This window comes from Microchirus variegatus, assembly GCF_963457635.1.
Source record: "Microchirus variegatus genome assembly, chromosome: 2".
NCBI lineage: Eukaryota > Metazoa > Chordata > Actinopteri > Pleuronectiformes > Soleidae > Microchirus > Microchirus variegatus.
This window is the reverse complement of record NC_139803.1, coordinates 2,201,768-2,228,336: the sequence shown is the minus strand read 5'-3', so window position 1 is coordinate 2,228,336 and position 26,569 is coordinate 2,201,768. Positions and strand designations below refer to the sequence as shown.

Below are 26,569 nucleotides of genomic sequence, written 5' to 3'. Positions count from 1 at the left end.
AAATGTATAATTATTTGCCAACTCTGACTCACCAGCATCAAAGCTGAAATAATGAAATATAGACCTATAGACCTTCCACATACAAGTTTAAAAACTAACAATGAAAAAAAATGAAACAGCAACAGTGTTAACAGGAACAAAGAAAGGAAATGAATGTGGCAAGATCTTCTTTCGAGATATAAACGAAGGCTCTTTGAGCAAAAGTGATGCAAAAAAAAAAGTAAAATAAGTGTCATTGCAAAGTTTCACATGCAGATATGTAACTGTAAAAGCGTGTCGTATGCCACTGTCCTGTAAAATGTGTGTTTTATGTGCACATTACATCGGTGGCAAGAGATTATTTTATATCCAAAGTGCAAATGACTTTATTGATCGTGACCCTCATCCGTTTTTCTAAACCTAAATATCCCTCTTACGTTTACTTTATGACACGTTTCAGTTTTTGTTTTTTACTGAAATTGTACGGTGGCCCAGAGGTGTCAGGACAAATACAAAAGCCACAACACGAATGCAAAAGCCACAACACGAATACAAAAGCCACAACACAAATACAACACAAATACAAAAGCCACAACACAAATACAAAAGCCACAACACAAATACAAAAGCCACAACACAAATACAACACAAATACAAAAGCCACAACACAAATACAAAAGCCACAACACAAATACAACACAAATACAAAAGCCACAACACAAATACAAAAGCCACAACACGAATGCAAAAGCCACAACACAAATACAAAAGCCACAACACAAATACAAAAGCCACAACACAAATACAAAAGCCACAACACGAATGCAAAAGCCACAACACGAATACAAAAGCCACAACACAAATACAAAAGCCACAACACGAATACAAAAGCCACAACGGAAGTGAACGGTACCGGATGTTGACATTTTTTTTATTTTATTTTTTTTATGGCTTTTACTTTTGTGTTGTGGCTTTTGTATTTGTGTTGTGGCTTTTGTATTTGTGTTGTGGCTTTTGTATTTGTGTTGTGGCTTTTGCATTTGTGTTGTGGCTTTTGTATTTGTGTTGTGGCTTTTGTATTTGTGTTGTGGCTTTTGTATTTGTGTTGTGGCTTTTGTATTTGTGTTGTGGCTTTTGCATTCGTGTTGTGGCTTTTGTATTTGTGTTGTGGCTTTTGTATTTGTGTTGTGGCTTTTGCATTTGTGTTGTGGCTTTTGTATTTGTGTTGTGGCTTTTGCATTCGTGTTGTGGCTTTTGTATTTGTGTTGTGGCTTTTGTATTTGTGTTGTGGCTTTTGCATTTGTGTTGTGGCTTTTGTATTTGTGTTGTGGCTTTTGCATTCGTGTTGTGGCTCTTGTATTTGTCCTGACACCTCTGGGCCACCGTAAAATTGGTCTTAACAACAGTGTCACAAATAATTCTGTGTCGTTATTTACAGTAAGTTGTTCAAGACGCACAAAGCAAAAACGTACGCTGTGGAAAGATAAATGACACGCGAGAGAAAGCGACATTCAAAAAATGCATAAAACTGCAGTTAAAAGAGCTTTAAAACAGCAACTGTAAGGTTTTAGATTCTATACTGTATCAGTGTTCTGTGTCTTCTCTTCACCTGAAGTAGCAATTTATTCATATAAAATATTAGGGAATTGTTTTTTGGCAAAGTGACTAGCATTTGCTTTGGTTTCATAACACATAACATAAGAAATTTATTTTTTAAGGCACGCTATAAAGTTTAATTCACAAAACTCTTTGGTTAAAAGAAATGGGTGATTGTTGTGTTTCATGCACCAACACAGGATTTTGCACACGAGCTCCTCGATGATGAAAGTCTGATCCCAACAGAGACGATTAGGAACAGATCGTCCCTCGCGGCAGAGGCAGCATTCGTTTTGACTCGTGTTACCTTTCTCAGCGATGACTCTGGGACAAACAAGCACAAGGTCATTCAAGAAGAGACTATTGTGAAGAGTCGGCTGCTCTATAGGTTGCCGTGGCAGTCGCGGCACAGGATCCTCTCTCCGTCGGGGAAGAAGCCGGCGCCCACCAGGGACACGGAGCACTGGGAGCAGGTGAAGCACGGCTGGTGCCACTGACGATCCTCGAACGAGATGTACTTTCCTCCTCCGAAACCTGTGGGAAAACGAACAAATAAAGAGACTAAGGGCCAATTCCAATTCCTATCTTAACCCTCAAGCTCAACCCTTAATCTTAACTGGGCCTCGAAACCAAGTGTCGAGGTGTTATTTTGTCGCTTAGAAACGGGACACCCCTTAAATGCAGATACGTCTTCAGACTGTAGGGGGCAGAATAACGCGAAAGCCGCGTCCAGTCTGTCGACTCCGAAGAAGAAGAAGAAGAAGAAGAACACATTTACGTCAGGATTATTTATTACGATCCGTAATAAATAATTAAATAATAAATAAATACTTCATTTGTAGCGTACTCCTTTTCGCTGCTTTCGGCGCCATCTTTGTTATGTCAAAACACGCAATGCATTCTGGGTAGCCCTTGCTCCCAAGGGTGGTCTCGGAAAAAAATCTCAATATTGAGGGCGATGCGGCCCTTAAACTTGGCCCCTCGACTTAATTTTTCTGAGAATCGGGACAGCACTTGCACTAGAGGGAGCTCACATTTTTGAGATTGAGGGTGAAGCAAGGAATTGGAATTCACCCCTAAATTTAGCCAAAGCTGGCAAAAGAGTTGAGAGATCATTTCAGGAATTATTGATAGAGTAGTATAGTATACTCAAAATTTCGTGCCAACGTGTCTTATTGTTATTATTATTATCATTATTATATTGTGTCTGTGTAATGAATGAATTAATGAATGAAAAAAGTTGAACACTTGTGATAATACTGTCATTTACTGTGAATATTAAATCTCCCGTCGCGTCTCCAGTCTCTGCTCTGAACCATCGTAAGCGGTGCTGCGCTAATGAGCTACGCTAAAAAAAATATTTTGCAGACTGCAAATCATGTTTATGTTTTGAAATCACGTTTTGGCGTCATGTGGCGCCACCTACCGCCGTCTACCAATCATTGCAGTCAGTGGAGTCTCCGCTGCCGAGCAACCACGGGTTGCCAGTTACGTCAGAAAGCCAAACCTAAAAGACCTCTGTATTTTTGAATTTGAATGTAGTAACCGTTTTTGGCCACATTCTTACATATGGCGTCTTTAATTGTCTTGAATAACAAAAATGACTTTAGAGATGTGATTGGTACTAGTGACCCTCATGTGGAGGATTAAGTAATAGACAATAGATTGACTTTTCATGTATGTAGCAAATTAACAATACATCCTTAATATTGTTTTAAAATCCCTTCTTTACAACGTGTATCATAGTTCGTGGCACTTTATTCCTATATATAAACATATCCAGGTTAGAGGACAGTGATGCGGTCTCGCCTGTGATGGGTTTGCTGCAGGCCTCGCACTTCTTGGCGTACAGGCTGCCGAAGCACTTGAGGCAGTAAGGGCTGTCGTCCCTGGAGGTAAAGTGTTGACCCGCCAGCTGCGTCTTACAGCTGGCGCACACGAAACACTCCTTGTGAAAGGGCTCCTCACGGTAAGTCACACCACCTTTAGCCAGGGCCTGAAAACAAAAAAAAAACAGGTCGGATGTTGTTGAGATGTGAAGATTGCTCCTGTAAATCTCTTCCCATGCACATGGCGGCGGTGCGCGGAGCCAGGATTTCATCCCGCTCATGTATCCCATGTGTTTACATGGCTGCACTGACCTTTTTACAGCGTGTGCAGCGCGGGGCGAACTTGTCCTCGTAGCAGGCGACGCAGTAGTGTTCGTCCTTGTCGGGGATGAAGGACTTGGAACCGATGGGCTCTTCGCAGCTGTGACAGATGAAGCAGCCCTCGTGCCAAGTGGAGCCCGCATACTCCAACTTCCTGGTACCTACCACAGACAGAGAGAGACAGAGAGGGGGGGAGGTGAAGTGACTTTTTAACCTTTGACCACCAATCAGTTCATCCTTGAGTCCAAGAAAGTGAAAGTTTGTACAAGAATGGGGTCGAAATGTGACGTTACCGTTTTTGAAATGCCAAAATAAAATGAAGAAGAGAAGAGTGCGACGCCATTGTATTGTATTTGGACTCAATAAGTTAATACTTGAAAATTGCAAATGTAAGTACCCTTCAGCATTACTGCACTGGGAATAATTAATACATCATTATTTGCACAAAAACAATAGCAACTGAAAACAACAAATTAAATCAATATGACCCTGAATATGGTGAAATATTACAAGCATGCATGAACTTTTAATCGTGGTTTTTGTGCTTATTCGTTTCTCTGTTGGTTTATTCTTTCATATTTTGGTGTTTGTTATTGACTCTGAAGATTGTAGACATTTCATTTATGCATGATTTATGTTTCATTTAACTTTAACATTTCAAGTGTTAGAGGGGTTGAGCTTGTTTAGCTTGGTAAATGCATGTTGTATTTTTTTTTGTTTTGTTTTGTTTTACAGATAGAATTGTGGGTTGTTTTTGTTGTTATTTTTTTTCACATACAGGCTATGATTTTACTAAAGAAATACTTCAATTTCTTCAAATTTGAAGAAAATTCACAACAGATGACAGTATACAGTCGCAGCTGCCGTATGTAACCATTTAGTGTAGAATGCAACTTTTACTGTCCTCCACAGGATGGTTTAGGTATTTTTGGTCGTAGTTTTACTAAACTATTAAACTGAATACATGAGCTACACAAAGGCAAGTAAATAAAGCATTTAGATTCATTTCATTTGAAATCAAACCTCCACAGACCCCAAACCAATTCATCTTCTCGCCCGCCTGTTTTTATTTGACTGGTTGGTTTATTCTACTGTGACGCTGTGGTTTGGGTGATGCTGACATTTTGTACTTGTACTTTTTGTGCTGTCTGCACTTTGCTAATGTTTCACTGCTCCGGGCTGTGTGCTGCACTGTTCTCTAATCAAGAACACACACAAAAATCCCCCTCACAAACATTCCAGGTTATGAACTCACAGGAAATGCACTGGTTCAATGCGTTCATTTTTTTGAAAAACGTTTTTTTGGTCCAAAACTTGACAAAAACGTCATACTATACTATGTAGTACGTCCTACTATACTATGTCGTCCATAATGTGACCATTTTTTGAAAAAACGTTTTTTTGGTCCAAAACCTGACAAAAACGTCATACTATACTATGTAGTACGTCCTATTATACTATGTCGTCCATAATGTGACCATTTTTTGAAAAAAAAATTGGTCCAAAATTGGACAAAAACGACATACTATACTATGTCGTCCAACATCTGACCATTTTTTTGAACACGTTTTTTTGGTCCAAAACTTGACAAAAACGTCACACTATACTATGCAGTACGTCATACTATACTATGTCTCCAAAATGTAACCCTTTTTGGAGAAAAAAAATTTGGTCCAAAATTTGATAAAAACGACACACTATACTATGTCGTCCAACATCTGACCATTTTTTTGAAAAAGTTTTTTTGGTCCAAAACTTGACAAAAACGTCATACTATACTATGTAGTACGTCCTACTATACTATGTTGTCCATAATGTGACCATTTTTTGCAAAAAAGAAATGGGTCCAAAATTTGACAAAAACGACATACTATACTATGTCGTCCAAAATCTGACCATTTTTTTGAAAACTTTTTTTTGGTCCAAAACTTGACAAAAACGTCATACTATACTATGTAGTACGTCCTACTATACTATGTCGTCCATAATGTGACCATTTTTTGAAAAAAGAAATGGGTCCAAAATTTGACAAAAACGACATACTATACTATGTCGTCCAAAATCTGACCATATTTTTTAAAACGTTTTTTTACGTCCAAAACTTGACAAAAACGTCATACTATACTATGTAGTACGTCCTACTATACTATGACATCCATAAAGTGACAATTTTTTGAAAAAAAAATTGGTCCAAAATTTGACAAAAACGACATACTATAGTATGTCGTCCAAAATCTGACCATTTTTTTGAACACGTTTTTTTGGTCCAAAACTTGACAAAAACGTCACACTATACTATGAAGTATGTCATACCATACTATATCTCCAAAATGTGACCATTTTCGGAGAAAAAAAATTTGGTCCAAAATTGGATAAAAACGACATACTATACTATGTCGTTTTTGATTCTGACCATTTTTTTGAAAAACGTTTTTTTGGTCCGAAACTTGACAAAAACGTCATACTATACTATGTTGTCCATAATGTGACCATTTTTTGAAAAAAAGAAATGGGTCCAAAATTTGACAAAAACGACATACTATACTATGTCGTTTTTGATTCTGACCAGTTTTTTGAAAAACGTTTTTTTGGTCCAAAACTTGACAAAAACGTCACACTATACAATGCAGTACGTCATACTTTACTATATCTCCAAAATGTGAGCATTTTTGGAGAAAAAAAATTTGGTCCAAAATTGGACAAAAACGACATACTATACTATGTCGTTTTTGATTCTGACAATTTTTTTGAAAAACGTTTTTTTGGTCCAAAACTTGACAAAAACGTCACACTATACAATGCAGTACGTCATACTTTACTATATCTCCAAAATGTGAGCATTTTTGGAGAAAAAAAATTTGGTCCAAAATTGGACAAAAACGACATACTATACTATGTCGTCCAAAATCTGACCATTTTTTTGAAAAACGTTTTTTTGGTCCAAAACTTGACAGAAACGTCACACTATTCTATGCAGTACGTCATACTATACTATATCTCCAAAATGTGAGCATTTTGGGAGAAAAAAAAATTGGTCCAAAATTGGACAAAAACGACATACTATACTATGTCGTTTTTGATTTTGACAATTTTTTTGAAAAACGTTTTTTTGGTCCAAAACTTGACAAAAACGTCACACTATACTATGCAGTACGTCATACTATACTATATCTCCAAAATGTGACCATTTTTGGAGAAAAAAAATTTGGTCCAAAATTGGACAAAAACGACATACTATACTATGTCGTTTTTGATTCTGACCAGTTTTTTGAAAAACGTTTTTTTGGTCCAAAACTTGACAAAAACGTCACACTATACTATGTAGTACGTCATACTATACTATATCTTCAAAATGTGACCATTTTTGGAGAAAAAAAAATTTGGTCAAAAATTGGACAAAAACGACATACTATACTATGTCGTTTTTGATTCTGACAATTTTTTTGAAAAACGTTTTTTTGGTCCAAAACTTGACAAAAACGTCACACTATACTATGCAGTACGTCATACTATACTATATCTCCAAAATGTGACCATTTTTGGAGAGAAAAAATTTGGTCCAAAATTGGACAAAAACGACATACTATACTATGTCGTTTTTGATTCTGACCAGTTTTTTGAAAAACGTTTTTTTGGTCCAAAACTTGACAAAAACGTCACACTATGCTATGCAGTACGTCATACTATACTATATCTCCAAAATGTGACCATTTTTGGAGAAAAAAAATTTGGTCCAAAATTGGACAAAAACGACATACTATACTATGTCGTTTTTGATTTTGACAATTTTTTTGAAAAACGTTTTTTTGGTCCAAAACTTGACAAAAACGTCACACTATACTATGCAGTACGTCATACTATACTATATCTCCAAAATGTGAGCATTTTTGGAGAAAAAAAATTTGGTCCAAAATTGGACAAAAACGACATACTATACTATGTCGTTTTTGATTCTGACAATTTTTTTGAAAAACGTTTTTTTGGTCCAAAACTTGACAAAAACGTCACACTATACTATGCAGTACGTCATACTATACTATATCTCCAAAATGTGACCATTTTTGGAGAAAAAATATTTGGTCCAAAATTGGACAAAAACGACATACTATACTATGTCGTTTTTGATTCTGACCAGTTTTTTGAAAAACGTTTTTTTGGTCCAAAACTTGACAAAAACGTCACACTATACTATGCAGTACGTCATACTATACTATATCTCCAAAATGTGACCATTTTTGGAGAAAAAAAATTTGGTCCAAAATTGGACAAAAACGACATACTATACTATGTCGTTTTTGATTCTGACCAGTTTTTTGAAAAACGTTTATTTGGTCCAAAACTTGACAAAAACGTCACACTATACTATGTAGTACGTCATACTATACTATATCTCCAAAATGTGAGCATTTTTGGAGAAAAAAAATTTGTTCCAAAATTGGACAAAAATGACATACTATACTATGTCGTTTTTGATTCTGACAATTTTTTTGAAAAACGTTTTTTTGGTCCAAAACTTGACAAAAACGTCACACTATACTATGCAGTACGTCATACTAAACTATATCTCCAAAATGTGACCATTTTTGGAGAAAAAAAATTTGGTCCAAAATTGGACAAAAACGACATACTATACTATGTCGTTTTTGATTCTGACAATTTTTCTGAAAAACGTTTTTTTGGTCCAAAACTTGACAAAAACGTCACACTATACTATGCAGTACGTCATACTATACTATATCTCCAAAATGTGACAATTTTTGGAGAAAAAAAATTTGGTCCAAAATTGGACAAAAACGACATACTATACTATGTCGTTTTTGATTCTGACAATTTTTTTGAAAAACGTTTTTTTGGTCCAAAACTTGACAAAAACGTCACACTATACTATGCAGTACGTCATACTATACTATATCTCCAAAATGTGACCATTTTTGGAGAAAAAAAATTTGGTCCAAAATTGGACAAAAACGACATACTATACTATGTCGTTTTTGATTCTGACCAGTTTTTTGAAAAACGTTTATTTGGTCCAAAACTTGACAAAAACGTCACACTATACTATGCAGTACGTCATACTATACTATATCTCCAAAATGTGACAATTTTTGGAGAAAAAAAATTTGGTCCAAAATTGGACAAAAACGACATACTATACTATGTCGTTTTTGATTCTGACAATTTTTTTGAAAAACGTTTTTTTGGTCCAAAACTTGACAAAAACGTCACACTATACTATGCAGTACGTCATACTATACTATATCTCCAAAATGTGACCATTTTTGGAGAAAAAAAAATTTGGTCCAAAATTGGACAAAAACGACATACTATACTATGTCGTTTTTGATTCTGACAATTTTTTTGAAAAACGTTTTTTTGGTCCAAAACTTGACAAAAACGTCACACTATACTATGCAGTACGTCATACTATACTATATCTCCAAAATGTGAGCATTTTTGGAGAAAAAAAATTTGGTCCAAAATTGGACAAAAACGACATACTATACTATGTCGTTTTTGATTCTGACAATTTTTTTGAAAAACGTTTTTTTGGTCCAAAACTTGACAAAAACGTCACACTATACTATGTAGTACGTCATACTATACTATATCTCCAAAATGTGAGCATTTTTGGAGAAAAAAAATTTGTTCCAAAATTGGACAAAAATGACATACTATACTATGTCGTTTTTGATTCTGACAATTTTTTTGAAAAACGTTTTTTTGGTCCAAAACTTGACAAAAACGTCACACTATACTATGCAGTACGTCATACTATACTATATCTCCAAAATGTGACCATTTTTGGAGAAAAAAAATTTGGTCCAAAATTGGACAAAAACGACATACTATACTATGTCGTTTTTGATTCTGACAATTTTTTTGAAAAACGTTTTTTTGGTCCAAAACTTGACAAAAACGTCACACTATACTATGTAGTACGTCATACTATACTATATCTCCAAAATGTGACCATTTTTGGAGAAAAAAAAATTTGGTCCAAAATTGGACAAAAACGACATACTATACTATGTCGTTTTTGATTCTGACAATTTTTTTGAAAAACGTTTTTTTGGTCCAAAACTTGACAAAAACGTCACACTATACTATGCAGTACGTCATACTATACTATATCTCCAAAATGTGACCATTTTTGGAGAAAAAAAATTTGGTCCAAAATTGGACAAAAACGACATACTATACTATGTCGTTTTTGATTCTGACCAGTTTTTTGAAAAACGTTTTTTTGGTCCAAAACTTGACAAAAACGTCACACTATACAATGCAGTACGTCATACTTTACTATATCTCCAAAATGTGAGCATTTTTGGAGAAAAAAAATTTGGTCCAAAATTGGACAAAAACGACATACTATACTATGTTGTCCAAAATCTGACCATTTTTTTGAAAAACGTTTTTTTGGTCCAAAACTTGACAGAAACGTCACACTATTCTATGCAGTACGTCATACTATACTATATCTCCAAAATGTGAGCATTTTTGGAGAAAAAAAAAGTTGGTCCAAAATTGGACAAAAATGACATACTATACTATGTCGTTTTTGATTTTGACAATTTTTTTGAAAAACGTTTTTTTGGTCCAAAACTTGACAAAAACGTCACACTATACTATGCAGTACGTCATACTATACTATATCTCCAAAATGTGACCATTTTTGGAGAAAAAAAATTTGGTCCAAAATTGGACAAAAACGACATACTATACTATGTCGTTTTTGATTCTGACCAGTTTTTTGAAAAACGTTTTTTTGGTCCAAAACTTGACAAAAACGTCACACTATACTATGTAGTACGTCATACTATACTATATCTTCAAAATGTGACCATTTTTGGAGAAAAAAAAATTTGGTCAAAAATTGGACAAAAACGACATACTATACTATGTCGTTTTTGATTCTGACAATTTTTTTGAAAAACGTTTTTTTGGTCCAAAACTTGACAAAAACGTCACACTATACTATGCAGTACGTCATACTATACTATATCTCCAAAATGTGACCATTTTTGGAGAAAAAAAATTTGGTCCAAAATTGGACAAAAACGACATACTATACTATGTCGTTTTTGATTCTGACCAGTTTTTTGAAAAACGTTTTTTTGGTCCAAAACTTGACAAAAACGTCACACTATACTATGCAGTACGTCATACTATACTATATCTCCAAAATGTGAGCATTTTTGGAGAAAAAAAATTTGGTCCAAAATTGGACAAAAACGACATACTATACTATGTCGTTTTTGATTCTGACAATTTTTTTGAAAAACGTTTTTTTGGTCCAAAACTTGACAAAAACGTCACACTATACTATGCAGTACGTCATACTATACTATATCTCCAAAATGTGACCATTTTTGGAGAAAAAAAAATTTGGTCCAAAATTGGACAAAAACGACATACTATACTATGTCGTTTTTGATTCTGACCAGTTTTTTGAAAAACGTTTTTTTGGTCCAAAACTTGACAAAAACGTCACACTATACTATGCAGTACGTCATACTATACTATATCTCCAAAATGTGACCATTTTTGGAGAAAAAAAATTTGGTCCAAAATTGGACAAAAACGACATACTATACTATGTCGTTTTTGATTCTGACCAGTTTTTTGAAAAACGTTTATTTGGTCCAAAACTTGACAAAAACGTCACACTATACTATGCAGTACGTCATACTATACTATATCTCCAAAATGTGACAATTTTTGGAGAAAAAAAATTTGGTCCAAAATTGGACAAAAACGACATACTATACTATGTCGTTTTTGATTCTGACAATTTTTTTGAAAAACGTTTTTTTGGTCCAAAACTTGACAAAAACGTCACACTATACTATGCAGTACGTCATACTATACTATATCTCCAAAATGTGACCATTTTTGGAGAAAAAAAATTTGGTCCAAAATTGGACAAAAACGACATACTATACTATGTCGTTTTTGATTCTGACCAGTTTTTTGAAAAACGTTTATTTGGTCCAAAACTTGACAAAAACGTCACACTATACTATGCAGTACGTCATACTATACTATATCTCCAAAATGTGACAATTTTTGGAGAAAAAAAGATTTGGTCCAAAATTGGACAAAAACGACATACTATACTATGTCGTTTTTGATTCTGACAATTTTTTTGAAAAACGTTTTTTTGGTCCAAAACTTGACAAAAACGTCACACTATACTATGCAGTACGTCATACTATACTATATCTCCAAAATGTGACCATTTTTGGAGAAAAAAAAATTTGGTCCAAAATTGGACAAAAACGACATACTATACTATGTCGTTTTTGATTCTGACAATTTTTTTGAAAAACGTTTTTTTGGTCCAAAACTTGACAAAAACGTCACACTATACTATGCAGTACGTCATACTATACTATATCTCCAAAATGTGACCATTTTTGGAGAAAAAAAATTTGGTCCAAAATTGGACAAAAACGACTTACTATACTATGTCGTCCAAAATCTGACCATTTTTTTGAAAAACGTTTTTTTGGTCCAAAACTTGACAAAAACGTCACACTATACTATGCAGTACGTCATACTATACTATATCTCCAAAATGTGAGCATTTTTGGAGAAAAAAAATTTGGTCCAAAATTGGACAAAAACGACATACTATACTATGTCGTTTTTGATTCTGACCAGTTTTTTGAAAAACGTTTTTTTGGTCCAAAACTTGACAAAAACGTCACACTATACTATGCAGTACGTCATACTATACTATATCTCCAAAATGTGACCATTTTTGGAGAAAAAAAATTTGGTCCAAAATTGGACAAAAACGACATACTATACTATGTCGTTTTTGATTCTGACCAGTTTTTTGAAAAACGTTTTTTTGGTCCAAAACTTGACAAAAACGTCACACTATACTATGCAGTACGTCATACTATACTATATCTCCAAAATGTGACCATTTTTGGAGAAAAAAAATTTGGTCCAAAATTGGACAAAAACGACATACTATACTATGTCGTTTTTGATTCTGACCAGTTTTTTGAAAAACGTTTATTTGGTCCAAAACTTGACAAAAACGTCACACTATACTATGCAGTACGTCATACTATACTATATCTCCAAAATGTGACAATTTTTGGAGAAAAAAAATTTGGTCCAAAATTGGACAAAAACGACATACTATACTATGTCGTTTTTGATTCTGACAATTTTTTTGAAAAACGTTTTTTTGGTCCAAAACTTGACAAAAACGTCACACTATACTATGCAGTACGTCATACTATACTATATCTCCAAAATGTGACCATTTTTGGAGAAAAAAAATTTGGTCCAAAATTGGACAAAAACGACATACTATACTATGTCGTTTTTGATTCTGACAATTTTTTTGAAAAACGTTTTTTTGGTCCAAAACTTGACAAAAACGTCACACTATACTATGCAGTACGTCATACTATACTATATCTCCAAAATGTGACCATTTTTGGAGAAAAAAAATTTGGTCCAAAATTGGACAAAAACGACTTACTATACTATGTCGTCCAAAATCTGACCATTTTCTTGAAAAACGTTTTTTTGGTCCAAAACTTGACAAAAACGTCACACTATACTATGCAGTACGTCATACTATACTATATCTCCAAAATGTGAGCATTTTTGGAGAAAAAAAATTTGGTCCAAAATTGGACAAAAACGACATACTATTCTATGTCGTTTTTGATTCTGACCAGTTTTTTGAAAAACGTTTTTTTGGTCCAAAACTTGACAAAAACGTCACACTATACTATGCAGTACGTCATACTATACTATATCTCCAAAATGTGACCATTTTTGGAGAAAAAAAATTTGGTCCAAAATTGGACAAAAACGACATACTATACTATGTCGTTTTTGATTCTGACCAGTTTTTTGAAAAACGTTTTTTTGGTCCAAAACTTGACAAAAACGTCACACTATACTATGCAGTACGTCATACTATACTATATCTCCAAAATGTGACCATTTTTGGAGAAAAAAAATTTGGTCCAAAATTGGACAAAAACGACATACTATACTATGTCGTTTTTGATTCTGACCAGTTTTTTGAAAAACGTTTATTTGGTCCAAAACTTGACAAAAACGTCACACTATACTATGCAGTACGTCATACTATACTATATCTCCAAAATGTGACAATTTTTGGAGAAAAAAAATTTGGTCCAAAATTGGACAAAAACGACATACTATACTATGTCGTTTTTGATTCTGACAATTTTTTTGAAAAACTTTTTTTTGGTCCAAAACTTGACAAAAACGTCACACTATACTATGCAGTACGTCATACTATACTATATCTCCAAAATGTGACCATTTTTGGAGAAAAAAAATTTGGTCCAAAATTGGACAAAAACGACATACTATACTATGTCGTTTTTGATTCTGACAATTTTTTTGAAAAACGTTTTTTTGGTCCAAAACTTGACAAAAACGTCACAATATACTATGTAGTACGTCATACTATACTATATCTCCAAAATGTGACCATTTTTGGAGAAAAAAAAATTTGGTCAAAAATTGGACAAAAACGACATACTATACTATGTCGTTTTTGATTCTGACAATTTTTTTGAAAAACGTTTTTTTGGTCCAAAACTTGACAAAAACGTCACACTATACTATGCAGTACGTCATACTATACTATATCTCCAAAATGTGACCATTTTTGGAGAAAAAAAATTTGGTCCAAAATTGGACAAAAACGACATACTATACTATGTCGTTTTTGATTCTGACAATTTTTTTGAAAAACGTTTTTTTGGTCCAAAACTTGACAAAAACGTCACATTATACTATGCAGTACGTCATACTATACTATATCTCCAAAATGTGAGCATTTTTGGAGAAAAAAAATTTGGTCCAAAATTGGACAAAAACGACATACTATACTATGTCGTTTTTGATTCTGACAATTTTTTGGAAAAACGTTTTTTTGGTCCAAAACTTGACAAAAACGTCACACTATACTATGTAGTACGTCATACTATACTATATCTCCAAAATGTGACCATTTTTGGAGAAAAAAAAATTTGGTCAAAAATTGGACAAAAACGACATACTATACTATGTCGTTTTTGATTCTGACAAGTTTTTTGAAAAACGTTTTTTTGGTCCAAAACTTGACAAAAACGTCACACTATACTATGCAGTACGTCATACTATACTATATCTCCAAAATGTGACCATTTTTGGAGAAAAAAAAATTTGGTCAAAAATTGGACAAAAACGACATACTATACTATGTCGTTTTTGATTCTGACAATTTTTTTGAAAAACGTTTTTTTGGTCCAAAACTTGACAAAAACGTCACACTATACTATGCAGTACGTCATACTATACTATATCTCCAAAATGTGACCATTTTTGGAGAAAAAAAATTTGGTCCAAAATTGGACAAAAACGACATACTATACTATGTCGTTTTTGATTCTGACAATTTTTTTGAAAAACGTTTTTTTGGTCCAAAACTTGACAAAAACGTCACACTATACTATGCAGTACGTCATACTATACTATATCTCCAAAATGTGACCATTTTTGGAGAAAAAAAAATTTGGTCAAAAATTGGACAAAAACGACATACTATACTATGTCGTTTTTGATTCTGACAATTTTTTTGAAAAACGTTTTTTTGGTCCAAAACTTGACAAAAACCTCACACTATACTATGCAGTACGTCATACTATACTATATCCCCAAAATGTGAGCATTTTTGGAGAAAAAACAATTTGGTCCAAAATTGGACAAAAAACGACATACTATACTATGTCGTTTTTGATTCTGACAATTTTTTTGAAAAACGTTTTTTTGGTCCAAAACTTGACAAAAACGTCACACTATACTATGCAGTACGTCATACTATACTATATCTCCAAAATGTGACCATTTTTGGAGAAAAAAAAATTTGGTCAAAAATTTGACAAAAACGACATACTATACTATGTCGTTTTTGATTCTGACAATTTTTTTGAAAAACGTTTTTTTGGTCCAAAACTTGACAAAAACGTGACACTATACTATGCAGTACGTCATACTATACTATATCTCCAAAATGTGACCATTTTTGGAGAAAAAAAATTTGGTCCAAAATTGGACAAAAACGACATACTATACTATGTCGTTTTTGATTCTGACAATTTTTTTGAAAAACGTTTTTTTGGTCCAAAACTTGACAAAAACGTCACACTATACTATGTAGTACGTCATACTATACTATATCTCCAAAATGTGACCATTTTTGGAGAAAAAAAAATTTGGTCAAAAATTGGACAAAAACGACATACTATACTATGTCGTTTTTGATTCTGACAATTTTTTTGAAAAACGTTTTTTTGGTCCAAAACTTGACAAAAACGTCACACTATACTATGCAGTACGTCATACTATACTATATCTCCAAAATGTGACCATTTTTGGAGAAAAAAAATTTGGTCCAAAATTGGACAAAAACGACATACTATACTATGTCGTTTTTGATTCTGACCAGTTTTTTGAAAAACGTTTTTTTGGTCCAAAACTTGACAAAAACGTCACACTATACTATGCAGTACGTCATACTATACTATATCTCCAAAATGTGAGCATTTTTGGAGAAAAAAATTTTGGTCCAAAATTGGACAAAAACGACATACTATACTATGTCGTTTTTGATTCTGACAATTTTTTTGAAAAACGTTTTTTTGGTCCAAAACTTGACAAAAACGTCACACTATACTATGTAGTACGTCATACTATACTATATCTTCAAAATGTGACCATTTTTGGAGAAAAAAAAATTTGGTCCAAAATTGGACAAAAACGACATACTATACTATGTCGTTTTTGATTCTGACCAGTTTTTTGAAAAACGTTTTTTTGGTCCAAAACTTGACAAAAACGTCACACTATACTATGCAGTACGTCATACTATACTATATCTCCAAAATGTGAGCATTTTTGGAGAAAAAAAATTTGGTCCAAAATTGGACAAAAACGACATACTATACTATGTCGTTTTTGATTCTGACCAGTTTTTTGAAAAACGTTTTTTGGTCCAAAACTTGACAAAAACGTCACACTATACTATGTAGTACGTCATACTATACTATATCTCCAAAATGTGACCATTTTTGGAGAAAAAAAAATTTGGTCAAAAATTGGACAAAAACGACATACTATACTATGTCGTTTTTGATTCTGACAATTTTTTTGAAAAACGTTTTTTTGGTCCAAAACTTGACAAAAACGTCACACTATACTATGCAGTACGTCATACTATACTATATCTCCAAAATGTGAGCATTTTTGGAGAAAAAAAATTTGGTCCAAAATTGGACAAAAACGACATACTATACTATGTCGTTTTTGATTCTGACCAGTTTTTTGAAAAACGTTTTTTGGTCCAAAACTTGACAAAAACGTCACACTATACTATGTAGTACGTCATACTATACTATATCTCCAAAATGTGACCATTTTTGGAGAAAAAAAAATTTGGTCAAAAATTGGACAAAAACGACATACTATACTATGTCGTTTTTGATTCTGACAATTTTTTTGAAAAACGTTTTTTTGGTCCAAAACTTGACAAAAACGTCACACTATACTATGCAGTACGTCATACTATACTATATCTCCAAAATGTGAGCATTTTTGGAGAAAAAAAATTTGGTCCAAAATTGGACAAAAACGACATACTATACTATGTCGTTTTTGATTCTGACAATTTTTTTGAAAAACGTTTTTTTGGTCCAAAACTTGACAAAAACGTCACACTATACTATGCAGTACATCATACTATACTATATCTCCAAAATGTGACCATTTTTGGAGGAAAAAAATTTGGTCCAAAATTGGACAAAAACGACATACTATACTATGTCGTTTTTGATTCTGACAATTTTTTTGAAAAACGTTTTTTTGGTCCAAAACTTGACAAAAACGTCACACTATACTATGTAGTACGTCATACTATACTATATCTCCAAAATGTGACCATTTTTGGAGAAAAAAAAATTTGGTCCAAAATTGGACAAATTCGACATACTATACTATGTCGTTTTTGATTCTGACCAGTTTTTTGAAAAACGTTTTTTTGGTCCAAAACTTGACAAAAACGTCACACTATACTATGCAGTACGTCATACTATACTATATCTCCAAAATGTGAGCATTTTTGGAGAAAAAAAATTTGGTCCAAAATTGGACAAAAACGACATACTATACTATGTCGTTTTTGATTCTGACAATTTTTTTGAAAAACGTTTTTTTGGTCCAAAACTTGACAAAAACGTCACACTATACTATGTAGTACGTCATACTATACTATATCTTCAAAATGTGACCATTTTTGGAGAAAAAAAAATTTGGTCCAAAATTGGACAAAAACGACATACTATACTATGTCGTTTTTGATTCTGACCAGTTTTTTGAAAAACGTTTTTTTGGTCCAAAACTTGACAAAAACGTCACACTATACTATGCAGTACGTCATACTATACTATATCTCCAAAATGTGAGCATTTTTGGAGAAAAAAAATTTGGTCCAAAATTGGACAAAAACGACATACTATACTATGTCGTTTTTGATTCTGACCAGTTTTTTGAAAAACGTTTTTTGGTCCAAAACTTGACAAAAACGTCACACTATACTATGTAGTACGTCATACTATACTATATCTCCAAAATGTGACCATTTTTGGAGAAAAAAAAATTTGGTCAAAAATTGGACAAAAACGACATACTATACTATGTCGTTTTTGATTCTGACAATTTTTTTGAAAAACGTTTTTTTGGTCCAAAACTTGACAAAAACGTCACACTATACTATGCAGTACGTCATACTATACTATATCTCCAAAATGTGACCATTTTTGGAGAAAAAAAAATTTGGTCAAAAATTGGACAAAAACGACATACTATACTATGTCGTTTTTGATTCTGACAATTTTTTTGAAAAACGTTTTTTTGGTCCAAAACTTGACAAAAACGTCACACTATACTATGCAGTACGTCATACTATACTATATCTCCAAAATGTGACCATTTTTGGAGAAAAAAAATTTGGTCCAAAATTGCATTTGTCCAATTTTGGTCCAAAATTGGACAAAAACGACATACTATACTATGTCGTTTTTGATTCTGACAATTTTTTTGAAAAACGTTTTTTTGGTCCAAAACTTGACAAAAACGTCACACTATACTATGTAGTACGTCATACTATACTATATCTTCAAAATGTGACCATTTTTGGAGAAAAAAAAATTTGGTCCAAAATTGGACAAAAACGACATACTATACTATGTCGTTTTTGATTCTGACCAGTTTTTTGAAAAACGTTTTTTTGGTCCAAAACTTGACAAAAACGTCACACTATACTATGCAGTACGTCATACTATACTATATCTCCAAAATGTGAGCATTTTTGGAGAAAAAAAATTTGGTCAAAAATTGGACAAAAACGACATACTATACTATGTCGTTTTTGATTCTGACCAGTTTTTTGAAAAACGTTTTTTGGTCCAAAACTTGACAAAAACGTCACACTATACTATGTAGTACGTCATACTATACTATATCTCCAAAATGTGAGCATTTTTGGAGAAAAAAAATTTGGTCCAAAATTGGACAAAAACGACATACTATACTATGTCGTTTTTGATTCTGACCAGTTTTTTGAAAAACGTTTTTTGGTCCAAAACTTGACAAAAACGTCACACTATACTATGTAGTACGTCATACTATACTATATCTCCAAAATGTGACCATTTTTGGAGAAAAAAAAATTTGGTCAAAAATTGGACAAAAACGACATACTATACTATGTCGTTTTTGATTCTGACAATTTTTTTGAAAAACGTTTTTTTGGTCCAAAACTTGACAAAAACGTCACACTATACTATGCAGTACGTCATACTATACTATATCTCCAAAATGTGAGCATTTTTGGAGAAAAAAAATTTGGTCCAAAATTGGACAAAAACGACATACTATACTATGTCGTTTTTGATTCTGACAATTTTTTTGAAAAACGTTTTTTTGGTCCAAAACTTGACAAAAACGTCACACTATACTATGCAGTACATCATACTATACTATATCTCCAAAATGTGACCATTTTTGGAGGAAAAAAATTTGGTCCAAAATTGGACAAAAACGACATACTATACTATGTCGTTTTTGATTCTGACAATTTTTTTGAAAAACGTTTTTTTGGTCCAAAACTTGACAAAAACGTCACACTATACTATGTAGTACGTCATACTATACTATATCTCCAAAATGTGACCATTTTTGGAGAAAAAAAAATTTGGTCCAAAATTGGACAAATTCGACATACTATACTATGTCGTTTTTGATTCTGACCAGTTTTTTGAAAAACGTTTTTTTGGTCCAAAACTTGACAAAAACGTCACACTATACTATGCAGTACGTCATACTATACTATATCTCCAAAATGTGAGCATTTTTGGAGAAAAAAAATTTGGTCCAAAATTGGACAAAAACGACATACTATACTATGTCGTTTTTGATTCTGACAATTTTTTTGAAAAACGTTTTTTTGGTCCAAAACTTGACAAAAACGTCACACTATACTATGTAGTACGTCATACTATACTATATCTTCAAAATGTGACCATTTTTGGAGAAAAAAAAATTTGGTCCAAAATTGGACAAAAACGACATACTATACTATGTCGTTTTTGATTCTGACCAGTTTTTTGAAAAACGTTTTTTTGGTCCAAAACTTGACAAAAACGTCACACTATACTATGCAGTACGTCATACTATACTATATCTCCAAAATGTGAGCATTTTTGGAGAAAAAAAATTTGGTCCAAAATTGGACAAAAACGACATACTATACTATGTCGTTTTTGATTCTGACCAGTTTTTTGAAAAACGTTTTTTGGTCCAAAACTTGACAAAAACGTCACACTATACTATGTAGTACGTCATACTATACTATATCTCCAAAATGTGACCATTTTTGGAGAAAAAAAAATTTGGTCAAAAATTGGACAAAAACGACATACTATACTATGTCGTTTTTGATTCTGACAATTTTTTTGAAAAACGTTTTTTTGGTCCAAAACTTGACAAAAACGTCACACTATACTATGCAGTACGTCATACTATACTATATCTCCAAAATGTGAGCATTTTTGGAGAAAAAAAATTTGGTCCAAAATTGGACAAAAACGACATACTATACTATGTCGTTTTTGATTCTGACCAGTTTTTTGAAAAACGTTTTTTGGTCCAAAACTTGACAAAAACGTCACACTATACTATGTAGTACGTCATACTATACTATATCTCCAAAATGTGACCATTTTTGGAGAAAAAAAAATTTGGTCCAAAATTGGACAAAAACGACATACTATACTATGTCGTTTTTGATTCTGACCAGTTTTTTGAAAAACGTTTTTTTGGTCCAAAACTTGACAAAAACGTCACACTATACTATGCAGTACGTCATACTATACTATATCTCCAAAATGTGAGCATTTTTGGAGAAAAAAAATTTGGTCCAAAATTGGACAAAAACGACATACTATACTATGTCGTTTTTGATTCTGACAATTTTTTTGAAAAACGTTTTTTTGGTCCAAAACTTGACAAAAACGTCACACTATACTATGCAGTACATCATACTATACTATATCTCCAAAATGTGACCATTTTTGGAGAAAAAAAATTTGGTCCAAAATTGGACAAAAACGACATACTATACTATGTCGTTTTTGATTCTGACAATTTTTTTGAAAAACGTTTTTTTGGTCCAAAACTTGACAAAAACGTCACACTATACTATGTAGTACGTCATACTATACTATATCTCCAAAATGTGACCATTTTTGGAGAAAAAAAAATTTGGTCCAAAATTGGACAAATTCGACATACTATACTATGTCGTTTTTGATTCTGACCAGTTTTTTGAAAAACGTTTTTTTGGTCCAAAACTTGACAAAAACGTCACACTATACTATGCAGTACGTCATACTATACTATATCTCCAAAATGTGAGCATTTTTGGAGAAAAAAAATTTGGTCCAAAATTGGACAAAAACGACATACTATACTATGTCGTTTTTGATTCTGACAATTTTTTTGAAAAACGTTTTTTTGGTCCAAAACTTGACAAAAACGTCACACTATAGTATGCAGTACATCATACTATACTATATCTCCAAAATGTGACCATTTTTGGAGAAAAAAAATTTGGTCCAAAATTGGACAAAAAAGACATACTATACTATGTCGTTTTTGATTCTGACCAGTTTTTTGAAAAACGTTTTTTTGGTCCAAAACTTGACAAAAACGTCACACTATACGATGGAGTACGTCATACTATACTATATCTCCAAAATGTGAGCATTTTTGGAGAAAAAAAATTTGGTCCAAAATTGGACAAAAACGACATACTATACTATGTCGTTTCTGATTCTGACCAGTTTTTTGAAAAACGTTTTTTTGGTCCAAAACTTGACAAAAACGTCACACTATACTATGCAGTACATCATACTATACTATATCTCCAAAATGTGACCATTTTTGGAGGAAAAAAATTTGGTCCAAAATTGGACAAAAACGACATACTATACTATGTCGTTTTTGATTCTGACAATTTTTTTGAAAAACGTTTTTTTGGTCCAAAACTTGACAAAAACGTCACACTATACTATGCAGTACGTCATACTATACTATATCTCCAAAATGTGACCATTTTTGGAGAAAAAAAATTTGGTCCAAAATTGGACAAAAACGACATACTATACTATGTCGTTTTTGATTCTGACAATTTTTTTGAAAAACGTTTTTTTGGTCCAAAACTTGACAAAAACGTCACACTATACGATGGAGTACGTCATACTATACTATATCTCCAAAATGTGAGCATTTTTGGAGAAAAAAAATTTGGTCCAAAATTGGACAAAAACGACATACTATACTATGTCGTTTTTGATTCTGACCAGTTTTTTGAAAAACGTTTTTTTGGTCCAAAACTTGACAAAAACGTCACACTATACTATGCAGTACGTCATACTATACTATATCTCCAAAATGTGACCATTTTTGGAGAAAAAAATTTGGTCCAAAATTGGACAAAAACGACATACTATACTATGTCGTTTTTGATTCTGACAATTTTTTTGAAAAACGTTTTTTTGGTCCAAAACTTGACAAAAACGTCACACTATACTATGCAGTACGTCATACTATACTATATCTCCAAAATGTGAGCATTTTTGGAGAAAAAAAATTTGGTCCAAAATTGGACAAAAACGACATACTATACTATGTCGTTTTTGATTCTGACCAGTTTTTTGAAAAACGTTTTTTTGGTCCAAAACTTGACAAAAACGTCACACTATACTATGTAGTACGTCATACTATACTATATCTCCAAAATGTGACCATTTTTGGAGAAAAAAAAATTTGGTCCAAAATTGGACAAAAACGACATACTATACTATGTCGTTTTTGATTCTGACCAGTTTTTTGAAAAACGTTTTTTTGGTCCAAAACTTGACAAAAACGTCACACTATACTATGCAGTACGTCATACTATACTATATCTCCAAAATGTGACCATTTTTGGAGAAAAAAAATTTGGTCCAAAATTGGACAAAAACGACATACTATACTATGTCGTTTTTGATTCTGACCAGTTTTTTGAAAAACGTTTTTTTGGTCCAAAACTTGACAAAAACGTCACACTATACTATGCAGTACGTCATACTATACTATATCTCCAAAATGTGAGCATTTTTGGAGAAAAAAAATTTGGTCCAAAATTGGACAAAAACGACATACTATACTATGTCGTTTTTGATTCTGACAATTTTTTTGAAAAACGTTTTTTTGGTCCAAAACTTGACAAAAACGTCACACTATACTATGCAGTACGTCATACTTTACTATATCTCCAAAATGTGAGCATTTTTGGAGAAAAAAAATTTGGTCCAAAATTGGACAAAAACGACATACTATACTATGTCGTTTTTGATTCTGACCAGTTTTTTGAAAAACGTTTTTTTGGTCCAAAACTTGACAAAAACGTCACACTATACTATGCAGTACGTCATACTATACTATATCTCCAAAATGTGACCATTTTTGGAGAAAAAAAATTTGGTCTAAAATTGGACAAAAACGACATACTATACTGTCGTTTTTGATTCTGACAATTTTTTTGAAAAACGTTTTTTGGTCCAAAACTTGACAAAAACGTCACACTATACTATGCAGTACGTCATACTATACTATATCTCCAAAATGTGACCATTTTTGGAGAAAAAAAATTTGGTCCAAAATTGGACAAAAACGACATACTATACTATGTCGTTTTTGATTCTGACCAGTTTTTTGAAAAACGTTTTTTTGGTCCAAAACTTGACAAAAACGTCACACTATACTATGCAGTACGTCATACTATACTATATCTCCAAAATGTGAGCATTTTTGGAGAAAAAAAATTTGGTCCAAAATTGGACAAAAACGACATACTATACTATGTCGTTTTTGATTCTGACAATTTTTTTGAAAAACGTTTTTTTGGTCCAAAACTTGACAAAAACGTCACACTATACTATGCAGTACGTCATACTTTACTATATCTCCAAAATGTGAGCATTTTTGGAGAAAAAAAATTTGGTCCAAAATTGGACAAAAACGACATACTATACTATGTCGTTTTTGATTCTGAAATTTTTTTTGAAAAACGTTTTTTTGGTCCAAAACTTGACAAAAACGTCACACTATACTATGCAGTACATCATACTATACTATATCTCCAAAATGTGACCATTTTTGGAGAAAAAAAATTTGGTCCAAAATTGGACAAAAACGACATACTATACTATGTCGTTTTTGATTCTGACCAGTTTTTTGAAAAACGTTTTTTTGGTCCAAAACTTGACAAAAACGTCACACTATACTATGCAGTACGTCATACTATACTATATCTCCAAAATGTGAGCATTTTTGGAGAAAAAAAATTTGGTCCAAAATTGGACAAAAACGACATACTATACTATGTCGTTTTTGATTCTGACCAGTTTTTTGAAAAACGTTTTTTTGGTCCAAAACTTGACAAAAACGTCACACTATACTATGCAGTACGTCATACTATACTATATCTCCAAAATGTGAGCATTTTTGGAGAAAAAAAATTTGGTCCAAAATTGGACAAAAACGACATACTATACTATGTCGTTTTTGATTCTGACAATTTTTTTGAAAAACGTTTTTTTGGTCCAAAACTTGACAAAAACGTCACACTATACTATGCAGTACGTCATACTATACTATATCTCCAAAATGTGAGCATTTTTGGAGAAAAAAAATTTGGTCCAAAATTGGACAAAAACGACATACTATACTATGTCGTTTTTGATTCTGAATTTTTTTTTGAAAAACGTTTTTTTGGTCCAAAACTTGACAAAAACGTCACACTATACAATGCAGTACGTCATACTATACTATATCTCCAAAATGTGAGCATTTTTGGAGAAGAAACATTTGGTCCAAAACTTGACAAAAACGTCACACTATACTATGCAGTACGTCATACTATACTATATCTCCAAAATGTGAGCATTTTTGGAGAAAAAAAATTTGGTCCAAAATTGGACAAAAACGACATACTATACTATGTCGTTTTTGATTCTGACAATTTTTTTGAAAAACGTTTTTTTGGTCCAAAACTTGACAAAAACGTCACACTATACTATGCAGTACGTCATACTATACTATATCTCCAAAATGTGAGCATTTTTGGAGAAAAAAAATTTGGTCCAAAATTGGACAAAAACGACATACTATACTATGTCGTTTTTGATTCTGAAATTTTTTTTGAAAAACGTTTTTTTGGTCCAAAACTTGACAAAAACGTCACACTATACAATGCAGTACGTCATACTATACTATATCTCCAAAATGTGAGCATTTTTGGAGAAGAAAAATTTGGTCCAAAACTTGACAAAAACGTCACACTATACTATGCAGTACGTCATACTATACTATATCTCCAAAATGTGAGCATTTTTGGAGAAAAAAAATTTGGTCCAAAATTGGACAAAAACGACATACTATACTATGTCGTTTTTGATTCTGACCAGTTTTTGAAAAACGTTTTTTTGGTCCAAAACTTGACAAAAACGTCACACTATACTATGCAGTACGTCATACTATACTATATCTCCAAAATGTGACCATTTTTGGAGAAAAAAAATTTGGTCCAAAATTGGACAAAAACGACATACTATACTATGTCGTTTTTGATTCTGACCAGTTTTTTGAAAAACGTTTTTTTGGTCCAAAACTTGACAAAGACGTCACACTATACTATGCAGTACGTCATACTATACTATATCTCCAAAATGTGACCATTTTGGGAGAAGAAAAATTTGGTCCAAAATTGGACAAAAACGACATACTATACTATGTCGTTTTTGATTCTGACAATTTTTTTGAAAAACGTTTTTTTGGTCCAAAACTTGACAAAAACGTCACACTATACTATGCAGTACGTCATACTATACCATATCTCCAAAATGTGACCATTTTTGGAGAAAAAAAATTTGGTCCAAAATTGGACAAAAACGACATACTATACTATGTCGTTTTTGATTCTGACCAGTTTTTTGAAAAACGTTTTTTGGTCCAAAACTTGACAAAAACGTCCCACTATACAATGCAGTACGTCATACTATACTATATCTCCAAAATGTGAGCATTTTTGGAGAAAAAAAATTTGGTCCAAAAATGGACAAAAACGACATACTATACTATGTCGTTTTTGATTCTGACAATTTTTTTGAAAAACGTTTTTTTGGTCCAAAACT

At 32.5% G+C, this 26,569-nt stretch overlaps 1 protein-coding gene across 1 annotated transcript in view; it reads right to left on the bottom strand.

Annotated features, from left to right (window-relative positions):
- Positions 1-1,957: 1,957 nt before the first annotated feature.
- Positions 1,958-26,569, bottom strand: part of fhl3a (four and a half LIM domains 3a) — a gene marked incomplete at both ends in the record, with an annotated part of 37,655 nt that continues 13,043 nt past the window's right edge. The window contains 3 exons of the mRNA XM_083908659.1: positions 1,958-2,109; positions 3,385-3,571; positions 3,717-3,886. Of these exons, the coding sequence (XP_083764785.1) occupies positions 1,958-2,109; positions 3,385-3,571; positions 3,717-3,886 (509 nt within the window). The remainder of the gene's footprint in view (positions 2,110-3,384; positions 3,572-3,716; positions 3,887-26,569) is intronic.